The sequence below is a fragment of the Mobula birostris genome, unplaced genomic scaffold (assembly GCF_030028105.1).
Source record: "Mobula birostris isolate sMobBir1 unplaced genomic scaffold, sMobBir1.hap1 scaffold_268, whole genome shotgun sequence".
NCBI classification, from domain to species: Eukaryota; Metazoa; Chordata; class Chondrichthyes; order Myliobatiformes; family Myliobatidae; genus Mobula; species Mobula birostris.
In genome coordinates, this window is record NW_027275732.1 from 848605 (window position 1) to 867743 (window position 19139).

Genomic DNA, 19139 nt, shown 5'->3' on the forward strand with positions numbered 1-19139 from the left:
ATGTGACCACTGACACCAGGCAGACAATCTCTGAAGAGTATTGATAATGGATAGGGTCACCCGTCTTGTGAAGACACTGCCCAGAAGGAGGCAATGGCAAACCACTTCTGTAGAAAAATTTGTTAAGGGCAATCATGGTCTGGCAATCATGGTCATGGAAAGACCATGATCGCCCACATTATATGACACGGCACAGAACGAAGCTTGGAAAAATGGAGGGAAGACATTCATATTTACTGAATTAGGAGTTGGAAAAGTCAGGCACTATTTGATTCATTTTACAGTGAGGGACAGATGCATGTGTGTGTGAAGGGTCTCCAAGGAATTCTTTCATGAACACATTAGTCATTTCCCTTAAGGAGGCCAGCAAAATAAAGCTACACTCAAACTTGAGCATCTGCAGATACATATAACATAACAGCACAGTACAGTACAGGCCCTTCGGCCCACAAAGTTGTTTTTAATATAGAACAGAATAGCTCCCGATATGGACACCTACGGTGATTTTATACCAGCCCCTCCGATTGCTGGCGCTGTTACTTGCACCCCTCTCCGCGCCTGGCTTCACAGTGACATGAATACTGGAGGGTCCCCCATCACGGTCGTACCAACTGTCTGGGCGTCGCGACGGCCTGGAGCCATAGGGTGAACTGAGGACCAAAGTAAAGAGGTTACAAAACATCACAAATAATAGAATCAACTTTCTGTATCAAATTTTGCAAATTACACAATTACAGGGCTTCATCAGATTGGAAAAATGAACAGAGTAGTACTCCATCCTGATAGCCTCCCACATTGATTGCATAGCAGGATATCACTGACGGGAAACAGCAGAGACACTTTTCAGCTGAGGCTCACTAACATTCAGGGTCAATCACAACCTGGAACATGCACAAGTTCATTGGGAAAACATGTGCATACATTCACTGGCCATTCCATTAAGTATAGCCTGTACATCTCTTTAATGCAAATATCTGATCAGCCAATGCATAAGAGCATGCAGACATGGTCAAGAGGTTCACTTGTTCAGACCAAACACCAGAATGGGAAAGAAATGTGACCTAAGTGACTTTGACGGTGGAATGACTGTTGGTGCCAGACAGGGGGGTTTGAGTATCTCAGAAACTGCTGATCTCCTGGGATCTTTACACACAAGTGTCTGGAGTTTACAGAGAATGGTGTGAAACCAGAGAGGGAAAAAAATCTAGTGAGAGGCAGTTCTGTGCCTTGTTAATGAGAGAGGTCAGAGGAGAATGGCCAGACTGGTTCAAGCTGACAGCAACTCAAATAACCACACGTTACAACAGTGGTGAGCAGAACAGCATCTCTGAACACACAACACGTCAAGGCTACAGCAGCAGAAGACCACAGCGGTTTCCACTACCGTACCAAATAAGGCGGCCACTAAGTATAGACACACAAGTCTCTGGAGTTTTGCTTTTAAAGTTCAAAGTACATTTTTCTATAAGGAGACAAATCTCAAGGTTGTATATAGTGATAATAAATGTACTTTGAACAGGTTTTAAGTCGTTTGCATGGCAGGTGGATGACAATTCAGAGTTATGTGGTTTGCTGTGATTGTCAAAATGCAAATGCCAACTAAAGAGAGCTTTACCCACAAACATCACAGAGCTACAAAAAAGTTAATCTAAAGGAAAGGAGGAGAAAGGACGGTGAATGTTATGAGATAGGAGGTAACTTCTCAGAGCCAGTGTAAGTGGGAGACAAGATGAGAGGGGAAGCTTCAGAGCTTGGTAGCCAGACAACTGAACCCAGTGGTGGTTGCAAAGGAGGCCACAGTTGAAGACGGTCTTATGGTTCAAGTTATGAGGTCATAAGGCCAGAGAAGGGTCAAATGCGCTTAGGTGAGGTTGTGAGGGGATCGAGACACAAGGGTGAGAATGTTGATGTCGAAGCTGATGAAGAGATGGGGACTAAAGTAGCTGAGCAGGACAAGAAGTACAAAGTCAATTTATTATCAAAGTACACACATCACCATATACACCCCTGAGCTTTGCTTTCATGCAGGCGTTCAATAAATCCAAGAAACACAGAATCAATGAAAGACTGCCCCCAACAGGATAGACAGTCAGTCAGTGTGCAAAAGGCAACGAACTATGCAAAAACAGAAAGAGAAGGGAAAAAAAATCATAATCAGAAAAGATCCTGCAGTCGCTGGAAATCCAGAGCGACACACACAAAATGCCAGAGGAACTCAGCTGGTCAGGCAGCATCTACGGAAATGAATAGACAGTTGACATTTCAGTACTAGACCCTTCTTCAGGACTGAGAAGGAAGGGGGAGGACACCAGAATAAAAAGGTGGGGAGTGGGAGGAGGGGGAAGGAGGACAGGTGAAGCCGGGTGGGTGGGAAAGGTAAAGGGCTGGAGAGGAAGGAATCTGATACGAGAGGAGAGTGGACCGTGGGAGAAAGGGAGGGAAGAGGGGACTCAAGAGGAGAAATAGATAATAATTTTCTGTGTGAATTGCAAAAGGTTGGTTTGCAGGTGCAGCAGGCTATCAAGAAGGCAGGGGGAATGTTGGCTTTCACTGCTAGAGGGATGGAACTTACAGCAGGGAGGCTATACTGCAAATGCACAGAGGGCACACCTGCAGTACTGCGTACAGTTCTGGTCTCCTTCCTTGACGAAGGATATACTGGCTTTGGAGGCAGTACAGAGGAAGTTCAGCAGGTTGATTCCAGAGACGAGGGGGTTAGACCATGAGGAGAGATTGAGTCGCCTGGACTGTACTCTCTGGGATTCAGAAGGATGAGAGAAGATCTTATAGAAACATGTAAAATTATGAAAGGCATAGATAAGATAGAGGCAGAAAAATTGTTTTCACTGGTAGGTGAGACTAGAACTAGGGGACATAGCCTCAAGATTCAGGGGAGTAAGTTTAGAATGGAGATGAGGAGGAACTGCTTTTCCCAAAGAGTGGTGAATCTGTGGAATTCTCTTCCCAATGAAGCAGGGGAGGCTACCAGTAAATACATTTAAGACAAGGTTGGATAGATTTTTGCATAGTAGGGGAATTAAAGGTTATGGGGAAAAGGCAGGTAGGTGGAGATGAGTCCATGGTCAAATCAGCTATGATCTTATTGAATGGCAGAGCAGGCTTGAGGGGCCAGATGGCCTACTCCTGCTCCTATTTCAAATTATTTATTATTTGTAAGAACACGAGTTGAAGAGTCCTTGAAAGTGAATCCATAGGATGTGTGAACATTTCAATGAAGGGTGAGTGAAGTTGAGTGAAGAGAAGGAACCAGGTTGAAAAGATGTGGGGAGGAAAAGAGGATTATTCCCGATGATAAAGGACAGGAGAACGGAAGCAGAGAGACAGGATCCTACTCAATAAATGAAGCAGTAGAACTAGGTTGAGGGAGAACAGAAGAACCAGAAAGGGGCAGATTCAGATTTATTTATCACATGCAGGACGAGCTGGGGGCAGCCACATGCCCTCAATGTGAGCATTGTACACTGAGTGTTGAGAACAGGTACACGAGGGAAAGGGATCATTGGAGACAGTATCGGTAATACAGCCACTTTGTAGACTGGGCAACACGGGTTCAATCCCCACCGCTGCCTGTTCTCCCTGTGACCGCGTGGGCTTCCTCTCACAGTCCGATTGGTAGGTTATAGGTCATCGTAAGCCGTACCGTGATTAGGCTAGCGTTAAATCAGGGGATTGCTGGGAGGCGCGGCTCAGAAAGCCGGAATGGCCTGTTCTGTGCTGAATCTCAATAACAAAAAAAAACTGGCAGGGGTAGAGGCTGAATCCACCGACTATACAGGACGTGGTTTTCCAGATCAGCATGGGTGGAACTGAAGTTCCACAGATCTGGTATTGTGCAATGAGAAGGAATTAATTAATTTCCCAGCAGTTACAAGCCTTTAGGGAACAGCATTACAATACGGCAGAATTTTTAAATAAAGATCGGAAGTGATTTAGTTCAATTTGCATAAAGCCACCCACAGCCACCGCAAACCTCAGACACACATGTACAAAGGCAGGCTCTGACAAAAACTAACTGTTACATGATGCTGACTGAGGGACAAACATCAGCCAGGGAGCCAGGAACGACTACGGTCTTCTCCGCAGAGTCTGCCAGCATGGGAAAGAGTGAATTGGGTTTCAATCTTTCTTTTCATCCAAGATACACCACCCTCTCATCAGTGCACTGTGCTGAAGTCTGACTCCAAAAGAAGCACAAATGCACAATTTAAGTGCCACACTTTACCTGAAAGAGGGGAATAATGAAGATACAAGATAGCACAGCTGCTGGAATCCCGACTAACAAAAGGTCAGACAACATCTGCCGAGGGAAATGGACAGTCGACGTTCAAGCCACTGAGTGCCAGCAGGAATGTGCTTGCTACGAGGTGATAATGATGCAGCTCTCCGAGACGAATCCGGGAGAAGGGAAGAGATGGGGTTTGACGGCTGTGTAATCTAGCCAACCCAGTGATAGATGCATTGGACAGGTACCAACATCGCAGGCAAGCAGTCCTTCTCCACCATTTAAACATTCATTCCTCTAACTCCGGCCTTCTCCTTCAGCTCATGGCAAGGGTCCATGGCATAATAAAAAGATGGGAACCCCTCCTCTGCCTAGCCTTGCTGATGTAAAACTGCATCTAATGCACAAATAAGCCATTGGATTGCGCTGCAATGTGATGGTTTCAGTAATCATTCACACGGTGCCGGGCAAACGCAAGACCCTCTTTCTGAAAGATTTTTAAAAGAGGAAGGGAGAAATGCACTCTCCTCTCCTCTTATAGGTGTAAATGCTAATGTTCCCTGTAATCGGGTTTATGCAAAAAACATCAGGAAACAGACAAGTGATAAAGTCCACAGTATGTGTACACTGGGATTGGTTTCTAAATCACACTGATTGCTTATGCAAAATAAAGTTGAATGCTAAAACAAATACCTGATAACACAAATCCTTGATAAAGCTAAAGAAAACTAGAATCACATGCTGTTTATCTTCATGAGCCATCTAGTCTAAAACGCCAGTGATACACCAACCTACGTCCTTGGATATTCCTTTTTGAAAACTTTTAATCCTCTTAACAGTTTCCGGATCCTGTCTCAACAATGATTTTTTTAGCAGGAAATACTGTACTCCAGCCTTAATTCACACAAGCTCGTCGTAATGACCTGTGATACTGTGAATTTCTACTCTCATTACTCGTCCATGAATTGATGAGGATAACATTGACATAGCTATAAATCTTCATGATCTTTACAATCTCTAGTAATCACCTGCCCCTTAACCCTTCAGGGCAGACGAAAGGCCTCAGCTTAGATCACCCCTTCCCAATTATACTTTCGGGACTTTTTGTTCTTTATCAGAATACATGGTTTTAACAACCTTCAGACATGTTTATTTAACTTTGCTAATGCCCCTAACAATGTAAATTATGTTGAAAAGCACCGACAGCAGACAAAAACACTAAATTGGTGGTGCAATCACTTTATAGCACCAACAATCGGCAATCCGGATCCGATTCCCGCCACTGTCTGTTTGCCCGTACACCGGTCTCCTCCCGCATTCCGCAGTCGTACAGGTTCGGGTTAGTAAATCGTGCGAATAATACATCAGCACGTGAAGTGCGGTGACACTCGCAGACTGCTCCCCAACTGATCTGACTTGATGAAAACAATGCATGTCAGCGCGTGTTTCCATGCAGATGCGACAAATTAAGGTGATCTTTATCTGACGTTTTGCAAGGAAGGAACAGAAACTATAAACATGACAAATATGCTGATGAGAATCGACAAGGTAATAAGATCTCGGAACAGAATTAGGCCATTTGGCCCATCGAGTTCAATCCATCATTTCATCATGGCTGACCCATTTCCTCCAACCCCAATCTCTTGCCTTCTCCCCATATCCCTTCGTGTCCTGACTAACCAAGAATCTATCAACCTCCGCCTTAAATGATTTGGTCTCCACAGCTGCCTGGGGCAACAACTTCCACAGATTCATCACTCTGGCTTAAGAAACTACCCCACATTGAGCTCTAAATGGACAACCTTCTGTTCTAAGGTTGTGCCCTTTCCCACTCACGGAAACATCCTCTCCACATCCACTCTATTTTGGTCTTTCACCATTCGATAGGTTTCGATCAGGTCACCCCTCATTCTTCTGAATTCCAGTGAATACAGGCCCAGGGCCATCAAACACTCCTCGTATGACCTGCTTTTCAATCCCGGAATCATTTCCAATGTCAGTACATCCTTTCTTAAATAAGGGGCCCAAAACTGCTCACAATACTCCAAATGAAGCCTTACTGGTGTCTTATAAAACCTCAATCTTACATTCTTGCTTTTAAATTCTAGTCCTCTCGAATTGCATTTGCCTTCCTCACCACCAACTCAACCTGCAAATTAACCTTCCGGGAATCCTGGACAAGGACTCCCAAGTTCCCTTGCACCTCAGAACTTTGAATGTTACCCTTCATTTAGAAAACGGTCTACGCTTTTATTTCTTCTACCAAAGTGCATGCCCATACACTTCCTGACACTGTATTCCATCTGCCATTTCTTTGCCCATTCTCCTGACCTGTTTAAGTCCTTCTCTAGCCTTTCTGCTTCCTCAAAACTACCTGCTCCTCCACCTGTCTTTGTATTGCCTGTAAACTTGGCCACAAAGCCTTCAACTTCATCGTCCAAATCACTGGCATATAATGTAAAAATAATTGGTCTCAATACAGACTCCAGTGGAACACCACTAGTCACAGGCAACCAGCCAGAAAAGGCTCCCTTTATTCCAACTCTTTGCCTCCTGCCAATCAGCCAATGCTCCACTCATCCTAGAATCTTCTCTGCTTTGTGTGTGGCATCTTGACAAAGGCCTTTTGAAAAATCAAAGTGCACAACATCAACTAATTCTCCTTTGTCTATCCTGCTTGTTATTTCTTCAAAGGTTTCCAACAGCTTTGTCAGGCAAGACTTTCCCTTGAGGAGACCATGGCCTATCTCATCATGTGCCTCCAAGTATCCCAAAACCACATCCTTAACAATTGACTCCAACATCTTCCCAACCAGAGGTCAGATTAACTGGCCTATAATTTCTGTCTTCCGCCTCTCTCCCTTCTTGAAGCGTGGAATAACAGTCGCAATTTTTCATTCCTATAGAACCATGCCAGGATCCACTGATTCTTGAAAGATCATTATTAATGCCTCCACAATCTCTTCAGCCTCCTTTCAGGACCTGGGTTGTACACCATCTGGCCCAGGTGACTTACCCACCTTCAGACCTTTCAGTTTCCCATGAAATCCACCCCCCTCAGTAACTTCTGCCCCCTGACTGTATGTGGCATACAGCTGGTGTCCTCCACAGTGAAGACTGATGCAAAAGGCTTATTCAGATCATCTGCCATTTTCTCATGCCCATTACTATCTCAACAGCATCATTTTCCAGCGTTCCGATATTTACTCTCGCCTCTCTTTTACACTTTAAGTATCTGAAGAAACTTCTGGAATCCTCTTTACCACAAACTTCCCACTAATTTTTGCTCTCTTTTGCTTTTACGTTGGCTTTGACTTATGAGAATAGGTTGAGTGAACTTGGCCTTTTCTCCTTGGAGCGACGGAGGAGGAGGTACATTGATCGTGTGGATAGCCAGAGACATTTCCCCAGGAGTGAAATGGCTAACACAAGGGGGCATAGCTTTAAGCTACTGAGGGGATGCCAGGGGAAAGCTTTTCACACAGGGAATGGTGGGTGCGTGGAATGCACGCCTGCGGCCGCAGTGGAAGTAGATACAATAGGGTCTTAGCCTCTTAGACAGGTACATGGAGTTCAGAAAAATAGAGGGCTATGTGCTAGGGAAATTCGAGGCAGTTTCTAGAGCGGGTTACATGGTCGGCACAATATGGGCTGAAGGACCTGTAATGCGTTGTAGATTTCTCGTTAGCCATGTTTGACGAAGGGGAGGGAGCATCTGAATTTCAACAGGTAAATTTGTATCGATGGGAATTGGAGTAGACCCTTTTCAGAATCAGGTTTAGCATCACTCACGTATGTCATGAAATTTGTTTTCTTTTTTGGGGCAGCAGTACAGTACAATACGTAAAATTACTACACCACTGTGCAAAAGGCTCTGTACTTTGGAATGTGGGAGGAAACTCAGTCACGGGGAGAACATACAAACTTCTTACAGACAGCGGTGGGAAAATCCCAAATCAAATGTGGTGTTGTAAATTAGGCTGAGCTGTTCTCCAATCCTGGCAATTCATTTGTAAATGTTTTGTCTCCACACGAGGAGACATCAGTGCGTTGTTAATTGTGCTGGGCCCTCAGACGGCCTGGCCTTTACAGACTCATCAATCAGCTGATTGGGCGTCGTCACGGAAACAGAATGGTGATGTAGGGTGGAAATCTCGTCAGTGCGCTGTGGTCTGGAATTCTACCCGCATTGACTCGTTAAATATGGTTGAGGTCTACACGTCTGCTTACAGATTGTTTGCAGAAAACCACGCTTCTCGGAATTCTCGTTTGCTGCGTTAAGTGTTGTAAGACCAAAGTGAATCACCTGGGGGACGGCAAACTCTACATCTCAGAGGTCTAGACCCAAAGCTCTTTTAAAATGTTAATTTGTTGTGTATTACATATGCAGCACTAACTTTTGTCTCGCTTGGTCCTGTCCAACACGGCAACAAGGAAGTTCATGAAGAACTTTAACCACAGGGCAGTGAATTTGTGGAATTCATCGCCAGACAGCGGTGGTGGCCGAGTCACTGAGAATATGCAAAACGGAGGCTGATAGACTCTTGATTAGTCAGGGCGTCAAAGGTTACGGGGAGAAGGCAGGAGAACGGGGTTGGGTGGGACAATAAATTAGCCATGATGGAATGACAGAGCAGACTTGATGGGCTGAATGGCCTAACTTGCTCCTATGTTTTAAGTTTTAAGACTGCTACAACGGAATGAGGAACTACAACACTAAAGGCTGATTTATACTTGTGCGTCAAATGTACGCCGTAGGCACAGCGTAGCCACGTACCTACGATGTACTCTATGCCAACCCTACACCGTAGCCTAACGCGCACCTCTCTCAAAATGTAACTATGCGTTGCGGCAATGCAGACCGAAACAACTGTGATTGGTCCGCTTGATAGCATCGCATTTCCTCCTACGCTGCAATAGCTTCCCATTGGGCGACTGAAGGGCAGGGAAGGAACTCTGGCTGCAATGCTTTCCATAAAGCTTTACAGACCTCCGAAATTATGGAGGACCCTGTGCTTGACGCCAGTTTGCAGCTAGCTGCTACAGCCTGTTGACTTCAACATGAAGCTAAAACTCGAATGGTGATTGCCTGTCTCTGAGTATACTGTGCATACACAGATGCGAAATAAATGGTTGGAGACAATGAACCAAATCGTCAAATCTACCTGCTGACATCCGAATATATTTGAAATGCATTTCCTCGTCCATGTCTCTCAGCAGCCCGACAAGCACAGAAAATTCACCCTCCTTCAGTTTCAGTCGCCATTGTTCGAAGTTTGAGTTTCTTCGTGTTTAGTTTCAACACGAAGAAACTCAACACAGTGACACAGAAATCCCACCGTCAACTAGCGTTTTGGCAGTGAATTGCAGAGTGACACAGACACACCAACGCACAAGTATAAATGCTCACAACAGCGTAGCCCACTTGCGTAGGCTACAGCGTAAGCTAGTACACAGAAATATAAATCACCCTTAATAGGGGAAGTGCGATTGCTAGGAGGAAGGAATGTAAGAGGTTACAGTGTTGGGGCTGTATAGCAAATGTGGAAGGTGTTTGTATGAATCATTTTTATAAAGGAGAAGTGTAGAATATTTCAGATAAATAGCCGGTTTCTCTGCTGTACACTTCCACACAAGAGGGTCTCCATCCTGTACAGCAATGGTATGAAACAGAGTGTCTACTTCCAACTTGTGCAACTTCTAATGTTTCATCCAGGAACTGAGCCAGTACCTTTCCAGAAACCTACAAACTGTTCTCGAGAGCTGGTCATTGACGTCAGTGAGAGAGGGGATCGATGCAGTCAGTGCACAGTGTTACTATTAACAGTGCTGAAATAGTGAAGATTGATTTGTTAAAAAGTACATTTGCTTAGTGTACAGTGTGGTAACAGCTACTTCTGGCCCAATGAGCCTGTGTAGCCCTTTCACTCCCATGTATCTAATAGATCATAAGGCATAGGACCAGAAACAGGCCATTCAGCCCATCGAGTCTGCTCCACCATTCCATCATGGCTGATCCCAGATCCCACTCAACCCCATACACCTCCTTCTCGCCATATCCTTTGATGCCCTGACCAATCAGGAAACTATCAGCTTCTGCCTTAAATATCCACGTGGACTGGGCTTCCCCCACAGTCTATGGCAGAGCATTCCACACATTCACTACTTTCTGGCTAAAAATATTCCTCCTTACCTCTGTTCTAAAAGGGTCATCCCTCAACTTTCCACATCTACCCGATCTAAACCTTTCAACATTCGGTAGGTTTGAATGAGACCCTCTGAATTCCAGTGAGTACAGGCCCAAAGCTGCCAAACTCTCCTCATATCTTAACCCCTTCATTACTGAATCACCGTGAACCTCTTCTGGACTCTCTCCAATGACAACACAACTCGTATGTGTTTGGATTGTGAAAAAAAAACTGGAGCACCTGCAGGAAACCAATGTGGTCACAGGAGAAACATACAAACACCTTAAAGAGAGCAGCAGGAATTGAACCCTGACTGCTAGCACTGTAATAGCATACTGCTACACACTCCTGCTTCCCTTAACTTGAATTAAGAGATGCTCGCTCCATGGTGGCGAGGTGGAGATATGGTTCTACCCAAGGAGGTGTAAGGTGTTCCTTCCCTCCGCTGGCCTGCAGGTCACCCTTGGGCAAGGTGTAGCACTTACTTACCCCTCAGATCAGGGACACATGAAGAAATGGGTGCAGGTGGTGGACAGACAATAGACAATAGGTGCAGGAGTAGGCCATTCGGCCCTTCGAGCCAGCACCGCCATTCACTGTGATCATGGCTGATCATCCACAATCAGTATCCAGTTCCTGCCTTATCCCCATAACCTTTGATTCTGCTATCTTTAAGAGCTCTATCCATCTCTTTTTTGAAAGCATCCAGAGACTTGGCCTCCACAGCCTTCTGGGGCAGAGCATTCCATATATCCACCACTCTCTAGGTGAAAAAGTTTTTCCTCAACTCCGTTCTAAATGGCCTACCCCTAATTCTTAAACTGTGGCCTCTGGTTCTGGACTCACCCATCAGCGGGAACATGCTTCCTGCCTCCAGCGTGTCCAATCCCTTAATAATCTTATATGTTTCAATAAGATCCCCTCTCAGCCTTCTAAATTCCAGTGTATACAAGCCCAGTCACTCCAATCTTTCAACATATGACAGTCCCGCCATCCCGGGAATTAACCTTGTGAACCTACGCTGCACTCCCTCAATAGCAAGAATGTCCTTCCTCAAACAGCTAGTGCACATCACGAGTCCTAGCTATGTGACCACTGACGCCAGGCAGACAATCTCTGAAGAGTATTGATCACGGCTGGGGTCACCTGACTTTTAAAGACTCTGCCCAGAAGGCAGCAATGGCAAATCACTTCTGTAGAAAAATTTGCCAAGAGCAATCATGGTCAAAGACTGTGATCGCCCACGTTTTATGACACAGCACAGAATGATGATGATGTCATTTCGACACGGCACAGAATGATGAGTTTCCAGGGGTGAACTGCAGCCTTTTCTTCTCCAAATGCAGACTCAAGAACGTCCACCAGCATCTCCATTTCCTGAGAATCCCTCACTTCGACACGCCCCACAGAAAGCATCACAGCTTAGTATGCTCTCCCCATGACTACAAGAAACCGCACAGCTTGGCACAGCACAGACGTCAGACTCACTCTGCTGCCTCAGCAGTCGGTGACGACGAGAGTGGAGGGTGGGTGGTCTGCCTCTCCCTCTCGCTAGTTGCTGCCGGTGGAAAGCGCAGCAGCTTGTGCTCCACGCTGCAAGGATTGATCAGTGAGGCTGTCGAAGAAAGGCCCTGTGGCCTGCAGTGGGCTGGCAGCACGAGGCTGAACTGAACTAACCGAATACATCTGGACTCCTGGCTTCAGCTTTGATATTCCATGTTCGCTTGCTGTCAGCCATTTATGCAATTTATTCTTTTTTTGTGCAATGAGTGTTTGATGTTTTCTTGAACAGAGTTTCGTGGGGTTCCTTTGTTTCATGGCTGCCTACTGTATTCTGTATACATATTTTGATAAAAGTATTTACACTAAAGTAGCCGATATAATGAAAGTCCAACACACAAAACGCTGGAGGAACTAGGAACTGGAACGGCCAAATTCTGCTCCTTGGTCTTATGGACCTCACTATCACCTTGCATCCTAATGCCTACCTGCTGTGCACGGTATGGACCTGTGACACTTTATCCTGCGTTCTGTTATTACTGCGAGTGACCGTTGTGGACATTTCTTTTGCGATCGCAAGACCCTATCGAACGTTGGAATGTAAAACGCTGCAAGTCTGAACTGGAGAGACAGACGGCAGGGAAGCTGCGTGGCCTCGGTTGCAGCCAGGATTAGGCCCCAAACCACTGGCTTGCCTATTGCTGCAGTCCAGGGGAAGAGACACCAGAGGCAGTGTCCATGCCGAGTTGGGGGACTGGTCCCTCCCATTGGTGCTGCCCTCCAGTGCTCAATCGGTGGAATGACATGCCTGTGTGCATACATTTGTCTGCAGACCTCTTGTTCTTGCTAGTAACACCCACACATCCATCAATTTACGGACAAGTCACTCAGGGCTTGGGCTACATTATACACTCCTGTGTGACCGTATACTTGCTGCTACCATTTTTGTGCTAAACGTGCCTTGTGCTGTGTGTGACTGTTGGTACTGGGCCCTGGAGAAACACTTTCATCTGGCTGTGTTCATGACAATTAAACTCGAACTTCAATTAGTTTTACCTCGTCCTACACTGTACATTGGACGCTGAACAAATTACATTCCAAACAGAGGTAAAAATCCGTTTCAATCTAGGAGGGAGGAGAGAGTGGAGAACAGAAAGGAGATGGAGAATGCAGATGAGAGCCCGATTAACTATGGGTGGATGGAAAGCCAGAGATTGGTGAATCTGTGGAATTCATTGCCACAGGCGGCAGTGGAGGCCAAGCCATTTAAAGCTGAGGTTGACAGATTCTTGATTAGTCAGGGAGTCAAAGATTACAGGGAAAAGTCAGGAGAATGGGGTCGAGAGGGTTAATAAATCAGCCATGATAAATGGTGCAGCAGCTCAATGGGCCAAATGGCCTAATTGTGCTCCTGTTCTGTGGCCTTAATAAGAGGGGAAGTCATCTTAAAGACATTGCATAGAAAATCTAGTCAACAGAACAGGCTTCACAGATAGAACATACTCAGTGGGAGAAGGTTGAGTTAAGATACTTCTCTTAAAAAGTTGAAATCAAACTCACTCTACACCCTCACAACTCCCTGAGTGAAGAAATTTTCCATGTTCCCCATAAATTTCTCACCTTTCACCCTTAACCCATGACCTCTGGTTATAGTCCCACCCAACCTTAGTGGAAAATGCTTCTGTTTACTCTATATTCTTCATAATTCAATCTTCTACATTCTAAAGAATACAGTCTTAACCTACTTAATCTTTCCTTTTAACTCGGGTCCTCCAGACCCAGCAACATCCTTGTAAATTTCCTCTGTACTGTTTGTGTCTTTCCTGTCGGTAGGCGATCTAAACTGCACACAATACTCCAGATTAGGCCTCACCAACGTCCTACACAACTTCAACATAACATCACAACTCCTGCACTCAATACTTATGATTTATGAAGGATAATTTGCCAAAAGCTTTCTTTACGACCCCATCTACCTGTGACACCACTTCCAACGAATTATGGACCTGTATTGTCAGATCCCTTTGTTCTACCACACTCCTCAGTGCCCTACCTCACACTTGTAAGTGCAAAACCCCGCACTTGTCTGCATTATAATCCACCTGCCATTTTCCAGCCCTGTTTTCCAGATGAGACAGACCCCTCTGCAAGCCATGATAGCCTTCCTCACTATCTACTACAGCCCCAGTCTTGGGTGTCATCTACAAACTTGCTGATCCAGTTGACCACATTATCATCCAGATCGTTGATATAGATGACAAACAACAATGGGCCCAGCACCGATCCCTCTGGCACTCCACTAGTCACAGGCCTCCAGTCAAAGAGGCAACCATCTACCACCACTCTCTGGCTTCTCCCTTGAAGCCAAAACCTAATCCTAACCCTAATCCAATTTACTACCTCATCCTGAATGCTGAGTGACTGAACCTTCTTGACCAGCCCTTCACGCAGGACTTTGTCAAATACCTCAGTAAAGTCGACATAACATCCACTGCCTCGCCTTCATCCACTTTACTGATAATTTCCTCTATAAGATTGGTTAGACATGACCTACCAGGCACGAAGACATGCTCACTATCCTTAATCAGTATTGTCTATCGAAATACGTATATATCCAGTCTCTTCCAACAGCTAATGTCAGACTCACCAGCCTGTAATTAAATGGTTTCTGCTTAGAGTGTTTAATAAACAGTGGAACAACCCTGGCTATCTTCTGATCCTCTGGTGCCTCAACTGTCGCTAACGATGCTTTAATTGTCTCTGCTAGGGCCCCACAGTTTCTGCGCTTGCCTCTTGTAGGGTCCGAGGGAAACACCCCGTTAAACCCTGGGGATTTATCCACCCTGATTTGCCTCAGGGTAGCAAACACATCCTCTGTAATCCGTACAGGGTCCACGAAGTTGATGCTGCTTTGCCTCACTTCTATAGACTCCGATATCTGTCTGCTGAAGAAATACAGATGCAAACTGCATTTAAGATCTTCCCCCCTCTGTTTCAGCTCCACACATGGATTACCATCCTGGTCTTCCAGAAGATTCATTTTGCCCCTTGCAATCCTTTTGCTTTTAACATACCTATGGAATGAATTAGGATTCTCCTTCACTTTGTCTGTTAGAGCAAACTTCATGCCTCCTTTTAACACTTCTTTCTCAAGTGTTTTCTCACATTTCTGGTACTTCTTCAGCACCCCATTTGTTTCTACTTGCCTGTAGTTGCTTTGCACTTCCTATTTTCTCTTAACCAGGGCCTCAATATCTTTTGAAAACCAAGGTTCCCTACACTCGTTATCTCCAGGCAGGTACAGAGAAGCTTTGTACTCTCAAAGTTTCATTTTTCAAGGCCTCCCATTTTCCAAGTACACCTTTGCGGAAACAGCCTGTCCCAATCCACACTTGCCAAATCATTTCTGATACCATCAAAATTGGCCCTTCTCCAATTTAGAACCTCAACCTCAAGAAGTCTAATTCTGCTCCCGCCTCTTATGGTTTTATGATTGTGATTCTTACTGCGTTACAAACAGTGGAAGCTTAAAGGATTGAACTCAGCAGGTAAAGCAGCCCGTTTGTGAGGAAAGGAAATGCCAGTGTTTCAGATTCAAACTCTGCACCAGAACTCTCAAAGAGTTAAATGGCTTCCTTAGTGCCACACTAGCTTCTCCCTACAAGGATTAAATATGACAGTTTTGTATTTGCAGTTAGGCACATTTGGCTAAGTCTTTATTCCTTGTAACACAGGCAAATGAAGGGCAACATTGCAGACATGTTTAAAATTATAAGAGGCATAGATAACAGCATTTTCCACAAAACTAGGGGGCACAGATTTCAGGTGATAGGGGAAAGACTTTAGTGGGTCACTGGGGCAACTTCTTTACGTAGACCGTGACGAGTGTATGGGACCGTCGCCCTTTACGTAGACCGCGACGAGTGTATGGAACCGTCGTCCTTTACGTAGACCGCGACGAGTGTATGGGACCGTCGCCCTTTACGTAGACCGCGACGAGTGTATGGGACCGTCGCCCTTTACGTAGACCGCGACGAGTGTTTGGGACCGTCGTCCTTTACTTAGATCGCGACGAGTGTATGGGACCGTCGCCCTTTACGTAGACCGCGACGAGTGTATGGGACCGTCGTCCTTTACGTAGACCGCGACGAGTGTATGGGACCGTCGTCCTTTACGTAGACCGCAACGAGTGTATGGGACCGTCGCCCTTTACGTAGACCGCGACGAGTGTATGGGACCGTCGCCCTTTACGTAGACCGCGACGAGTGTATGGGACCGTCGCCCTTTACGTAGACCGCGACGAGTGTATGGGACCGTCGCCCTTTACGTAGACCGCGACGAGTGTATGGGACCGTCGCCCTTTACGTAGACCGTGACGAGTGTTTGGGACCGTCGTCCTTTACTTAGATCGTGACGAGTGTATGGAACCGTCGCCCTTTACGTAGACTGTGACGAGTGTATGGGACCGTCACCCTTTACGTAGACTGTGACGAGTGTATGGGACCGTCGCTCTTTACGTAGACTGTGACGAGTGTATGGGACCGTCGCCCTTTACGAAGACCGTGACGAGTGTATGGGACTGTCGCCCTTTACGTAGACTGTGACGAGTGTATGGGACCGTCGCCCTTTACGTAGACTGTGACGAGTGTATGGGACCGTCGTCCTTTACGTAGACCGTGACGAGTGTATGGGACCGTCGCCCTTTACGTAGACCGTGACGAGTGTATGGGACCGTCGCCCTTTACGAAGACCGTGACGAGTGTATGGGACTGTCGCCCTTTACGTAGACTGTGACGAGTGTATGGGACCGTCGTCCTTTACGTAGACCGTGACGAGTGTATGGGACTGTCGCCCTTTACGTAGATCGTGACGAGTGTATGGGACTGTCGCCCTTTACGTAGACTGTGACGAGTGTAGGGGACCGTCGCCCTTTACGTAGACCGTGACGAGTGTATGGGACCGTCGCCCTTTACGTAGACTGTGACGAGTGTATGGGACCGTCGTCCTTTACGTAGACCGTGACGAGTGTATGGGACCGTCGCCCTTTACGTAGACTGTGACGAGTGTATGGGACCGTCGTCCTTTACGTAGACCGTGACGAGTGTATGGGACCGTCGTCCTTTACGTAGACTGTGACGAGTGTATGGGACCGTCACCCTTTACGTAGACTGTGACGAGTGTATGGGACCGTCGCTCTTTACGTAGACTGTGACGAGTGTATGGGACCGTCGCCCTTTACGAAGACCGTGACGAGTGTATGGGACTGTCGCCCTTTACGTAGACTGTGACGAGTGTATGGGACCGTCGCCCTTTACGTAGACTGTGACGAGTGTATGGGACCGTCGTCCTTTACGTAGACCGTGACGAGTGTATGGGACCGTCGCCCTTTACGTAGACCGTGACGAGTGTATGGGACCGTCGCCCTTTACGAAGACCGTGACGAGTGTATGGGACTGTCGCCCTTTACGTAGACTGTGACGAGTGTATGGGACCGTCGTCCTTTACGTAGACCGTGACGAGTGTATGGGACTGTCGCCCTTTACGTAGATCGTGACGAGTGTATGGGACTGTCGCCCTTTACGTAGACTGTGACGAGTGTATGGGACCGTCGCCCTTTACGTAGACCGTGACGAGTGTATGGGACCGTCGCCCTTTACGTAGACTGTGACGAGTGTATGGGACCGTCGTCCTTTACGTAGACCGTGACGAGTGTATGGGACCGTCGCCCTTTACGTAGACCGTGACGAGTGTATGGGACCGTCGTCCTTTACGTAGACTGTGACGAGTGTATGGGACCGTCGTCCTTTACGTAGACCGTGACGAGTGTATGGAACCGTCGTCCTTTACGTAGACCGTGACGAGTGTATGGGACCGTCGTCCTTTACGTAGACTGTGACGAGTGTATGGGACCGTCGTCCTTTACGTAGACTGTGACGAGTGTATGGGACCGTCGTCCTTTACGTAGACCGCGACGAGTGTATGGGACCGTCGTCCTTTACTTAGACCGCGACGAGTGTATGGGACCGTCGTCCTTTACGTAGACCGTGACGAGTGTATGGGACCGTCGTCCTTTACGTAGACCGTGACGAGTGTATGGAACCGTCGTCCTTTACGTAGACCGTGACGAGTGTATGGGACCGTCGTCCTTTACGTAGACCGTGACGAGTGTATGGGACCGTCGTCCTTTACGTAGACTGTGACGAGTGTATGGGACCGTCGTCCTTTACGTAGACTGTGACGAGTGTATGGGACCGTCGTCCTTTACGTAGACCGTGACGAGTGTATGGAACTGTTGTTCTTGGTTGAGGCAGGTGCAAGTTTCACTTAAGAAATATGTGGAGGAATAGGGATATGGGCTGAAGGCAGGAATTTGGGACTTGGTTGGGTGGGCACCATGGAAGACATGGACTCGCTGGGCCAAAGGGCTGCATCTGTGTGATAGTTCTCTAAGACACCATCTTGAATGTGTATTTGCACAGTTCCAGTCTGTATTGTGGTAGAGAATCAACAGTTATAGAATTGAGCTTGGACATTCACCTCTGACAGTCCTAAGACAGCAGTTGAACACGACGACTGAACCTGACCAGTGAGTATTATTGAACTTATGCAATATTGTTAAGAAGCCTCATGGACACTAAGAAATTTATTACTGGATTGGTGATGAATACCGCCAACTCAAACTCAACTAGAACACTGAACATCGTTCGTAAGGTTGTCATAGCCGGGGGAGGTAATGGGGACAAGCTCCCACTACCTATTAAATGGTCCCAATGGTGTGCATCTCAAATAGCCTCTGACCCCCAATCCAGCTCATGGCCTTCATGTGTGGCTTAGCTACTAAGCATGGCAGAACAGTTTCTACTGAAAGGGGAAGGGGCGGGTTACTGGCGCCTTAAAACCAGTCGCTTCGGGCAGATAGGGCTCATCAGCCGCGGTTGGTAGCCCATCTAGAAGAAAATCTCTGATCTCAAACCTCCGCCATCTTGCGGCTAAACCCACTCATGGGAAAGGCTTCAGGAGTAAAGCCCAAGGAAAAAGTCCGGCGCTGGAATCCCTAAGGCAGTCCTACGTTGAGTTCAACGCTGACTGGCAACTCCTGTGACACTGCTGGTGTCAAACTGCATCAGTCTCTGCCGTTCCTTTGGGCTCATCAGCTGCAGGGAGAGGGGGGAGTCTGCTGCTCTCCAAATGTACCGTCCAGGATTGCG

At 46.7% G+C, this 19139-nt stretch overlaps 1 protein-coding gene across 2 annotated transcripts in view; it reads right to left on the reverse strand.

The window, feature by feature from the left end:
- The window catches only part of LOC140192806 (nuclear RNA export factor 1-like), an 86060-nt gene that overhangs the window by 47001 nt on the left and 19920 nt on the right, over positions 1–19139 (reverse strand). For both annotated transcript variants that reach the window (XM_072250283.1, XM_072250284.1), the window contains one exon: positions 500–650. In XM_072250283.1, the coding sequence (XP_072106384.1) occupies positions 500–650 (151 nt within the window). The remainder of the gene's footprint in view (positions 1–499; positions 651–19139) is intronic.